The sequence below is a fragment of the Microtus ochrogaster genome, unplaced genomic scaffold, assembly GCF_000317375.1.
Source record: "Microtus ochrogaster isolate Prairie Vole_2 unplaced genomic scaffold, MicOch1.0 UNK96, whole genome shotgun sequence".
NCBI classification, from domain to species: Eukaryota; Metazoa; Chordata; class Mammalia; order Rodentia; family Cricetidae; genus Microtus; species Microtus ochrogaster.
This window is the reverse complement of record NW_004949194.1, coordinates 781896-785327: the sequence shown is the minus strand read 5'-3', so window position 1 is coordinate 785327 and position 3432 is coordinate 781896. Positions and strand designations below refer to the sequence as shown.

Below are 3432 nucleotides of genomic sequence, written 5' to 3'. Positions count from 1 at the left end.
CTGAAAGTCCAACAGCCTAGAATGAGATGAGCAAATGCCAGTCATGGGAGTTCCAGCGTCACCCACCTCTACCTGTCCAAAGCTAAGGTACCACGATGAATGGTCAATCCATCAAAGCCTGCCAGTGTCCACCAGAGGTTCCTCCCAGGGTCTAGCTGAGGTCAATCTCAGCAAGTACCTTGTGTTTATTTCAGAATCTGCTGGAACCAATTCCAGAGCCTGTATGATGCTGCTCTTATGCCCTCAATTCAGGCAATTCAAGTGACAGTTTACCTCCACTCTCAAGGTCCTTCTTAGCCTAAGAGGTGATTCTACTAAAATCCCCTTGGTGTCAAGTTCAGTGCTAACTTCTTTCTGCCCTTACTGCTTCCTCAGGACAATCTCAGTGCCAACCTCATCCTCCTCCCTCCTGGGTCTGCTTAATGCTGACATAGCAACTATCAGTGTCTTTTCTTTTGCTCACTGCAAATCCCAATCTCAGCACCCACCCTGTCCCTGGCTGACTTCCAGAATAAACTGGGCCAGGCAACGAACAGAAAAGCAAGTTGAATTAGAACTCCTTTGTGATCTTGGCAATCTCAGTGAAGCTGATAAGGTGACAATCCATAATTACTAACATTCCCAGATGGGATATATATGATCTTCCTGGAGTACAGGTTTATCAAAAGGTAATTACTTTAATTATTCTAAAAATTTTTTTAATGTGGAAGAACAGTGGACTATTCCCTTCTCTGTGTTCACCCTTAGCATCCCAGGGTCCTCTTGTGTTCCCCATGCTGAATGCTTACCAAAGCCCCTCCCAGTTTCCCTCTTCTGGCAATGCAGGCATCAGTCTCCTTACCACACACTCCGATTATAACCTGCTCCATGTTCTATTTCAACTCTCTGGGAACAGAGTCTAGGAAAAGAAAACCAAAAATGTAAGTTAAGGAAGATTTTGATGGCTTTGTCTTGCAGACTTTTCATGTATGTGGCCCCCATGCCACTCTCTATGTTCTATTCTCAGTGCTTCCATATATAAAATAGGGAAGTTTTGTAAATTACAACAGTAATGATCCATTGAACCTGGTAGCCTTTCCTAAGGATCTGGATAGGGATCAGGGGTACTTTTGCAAGTTAAAGCTTCTCTACTGCATTGGTGGTTGTTATCATCATTCCTCAAGACCTAGACAGACCCTCTGATGACCATGATTCTCAGACATTGTCTCTAGTACTGTGCAAAGTTCCTTTGAAATAGTACTAAGGTCTTCCCCAACTTTTCCAGATACTACATTCCTATCCTAGCCTTAAGAACTTCTATACTTTTCCCAGTCAGGGTATATATAACATATAGGCATCCTCCTGAATATTAACCTTCATTAGGCGATGAAAGGAGACAGAGACAGAGACCCACATTGGAGCACCAGACAGAAATCTCAAGGTCCAAATCAGGAGCAGAAGGAGAGGGAGCACGAGCAAGGAAATCAGGACCGTGAGGGGTACACTTACACACTGAGACAATGGGGATGTTCTATCGGGAATTCACCAAGGCCAGATGGCCTGGGTCTAAAAAGCATGGGATAAAACCGGACGTGCTGAACATAGCGGACAATGAGGACTACTGAGAACTCAAGAACAATGGCAATGGGTTTTTGATCCTACTGCACGTACTGGCTTTGGGGGAGCCTAGGCAGTTTGGATGCTCACCTTACTAAACCTGGATGAGGTGGGCGGTCCTTGGACTTCCCACAGGTCAGGGAACCCTGATTGCTCTTTGAGCTGATGAGGGAGAGGGACTTGATCGGGGGAGGGGGAGGGAAATGGGAGGCAGTGGCGGGGAGGAGGCAGAAATCCTTAATAAATAAATAAATTTAAATTAAAAAAACTCCTATAATGGTTCCGGGTATCAAGAGATAGCCTAGGGCCAAAGCCAAAGTATATCCCACCTGGGTACAGGTGTTAACACCAAGATCCTGTTGGGATTTCCATGTGTTTCTCCAAGGTACTCCTCATCCAAAGTCATTCTTGCCTCAAGATCAACAACCCATATCCATGAAGTCTCCCCTTCCTTAAATCCAGGACTTTCTTCATTGAAAGGCTCCCAGAGTTTGGGGTAGTGGTGTTGGCCTATAATTCCAGCACTCAGGAGGCAGAGGTAGGTAGATTTCTGTGATATACGTATTGAGGTTCAGGCCAGTCAGGATAACATAGTGAAAACTTGTCTCAAACAAGGAAGAAAATGAACTTCTAAATTCATAGGCATTCATCCTGTTTCAAGTCAATGAGACCCTAATATCACATCATTTTCGTCCCTTCCCAGGAGAACCTGCACTCAGAGCTCAGAAGGGTCTCCAATAGAAATTTTCTGAAGGCTTCGGTTCTGGCTTCTGTCTACTGTCCCTTTCCCCTGTAACACATAACCCTGGAGTACTTCATCCTCAGATGTCACAAATTCAGTCCACTCCCTGTTAATTCCTCATGGGGCCTCCTCCTCCTCCTCGATTGTTGGCTGTGTCTCAAGCTAGTTGCGTGACGGGGTGGTAGTCTGGAAGTGAAATGAGTCAGTTGCATAATCAAGGCCAAAGGCCACCCTTCCACCTCAGGATGAATAAAAGCAAACCAATTCAGCCATTGCCATCTGTCTGTCACCCTCATTGCCACCATGCTGGCCTCTGGACTGCTCCTGGTGACTGTGCTGGCCTTCCTCATCATTCTGGTCTTCATGTCTGTCTGGAAGCAGAGGAAATTTTCAGGGAAGCTGCCTCCAGGACCCACCCCACTGCCCTTCATCGGGAACTACTTTCAGCTGAACACAGAGCAGATGTACAACTCCCTCATGAAGGTGCCACTGGGCAGGGTGAAGGGTAGAATGGGGCACAGAGGGATGCCAGATTTGATAGAGGCTTTGTGGTAGGGTATTGACCCCAGGGGGAGTAATTTTAGGCTGGTAGAATTGTGAAGAGCCAGCAACCAACTCCTAGGTATGTGAGACCACATCTTGGGGCATCATATCTGATAGCTGTTAGAACTCCAGAGAAATGAATCCCAGACCTGTCATCAAGGTATGACCTCTTTCCTCTAACTTTGCTCATCCTCCTCCATCAGATCAGCGAATGCTACGGTCCCGTGTTCACCATCCACCTGGGGCCTCGCCGAATTGTGGTACTATGTGGACAGGAAGCAGTCAAGGAGGCTCTGGCAGATCAAGCTGAGGAATTCAGTGGGCGTGGCGAGCAGGCCACCTTTGACTGGCTCTTCAAAGGCTATGGTGAGGGGGACAAGATGCAGGGGAAAGTGGCAGGAACAATTGGAAGGCTTTAGTTTTTCCTGTCTTCTCCTGGACTCTTTCATTCACATCACTACCTTCTGCTGTGAGGGGTATGAGACCCACTGTTTCCTAATCTTCCTGTCTTCTGCTGTGAGGGGTATGAGACCCACTGTTTCCTAATCTTC

General features: G+C 46.7%; 1 protein-coding gene across 1 annotated transcript in view; it reads left to right on the top strand.

Annotated features, from left to right (window-relative positions):
- Positions 1-2602: 2602 nt before the first annotated feature.
- LOC101986161 (cytochrome P450 2A5-like) overlaps positions 2603-3432 on the top strand; it is an 8078-nt gene continuing 7248 nt past the window's right edge. Inside the window, exons 1-2 of the mRNA XM_005371046.2 lie at positions 2603-2821; positions 3085-3247. Coding sequence (XP_005371103.1) covers positions 2642-2821; positions 3085-3247 — 343 coding nt within the window. The 5' untranslated portion in view covers positions 2603-2641. The remainder of the gene's footprint in view (positions 2822-3084; positions 3248-3432) is intronic.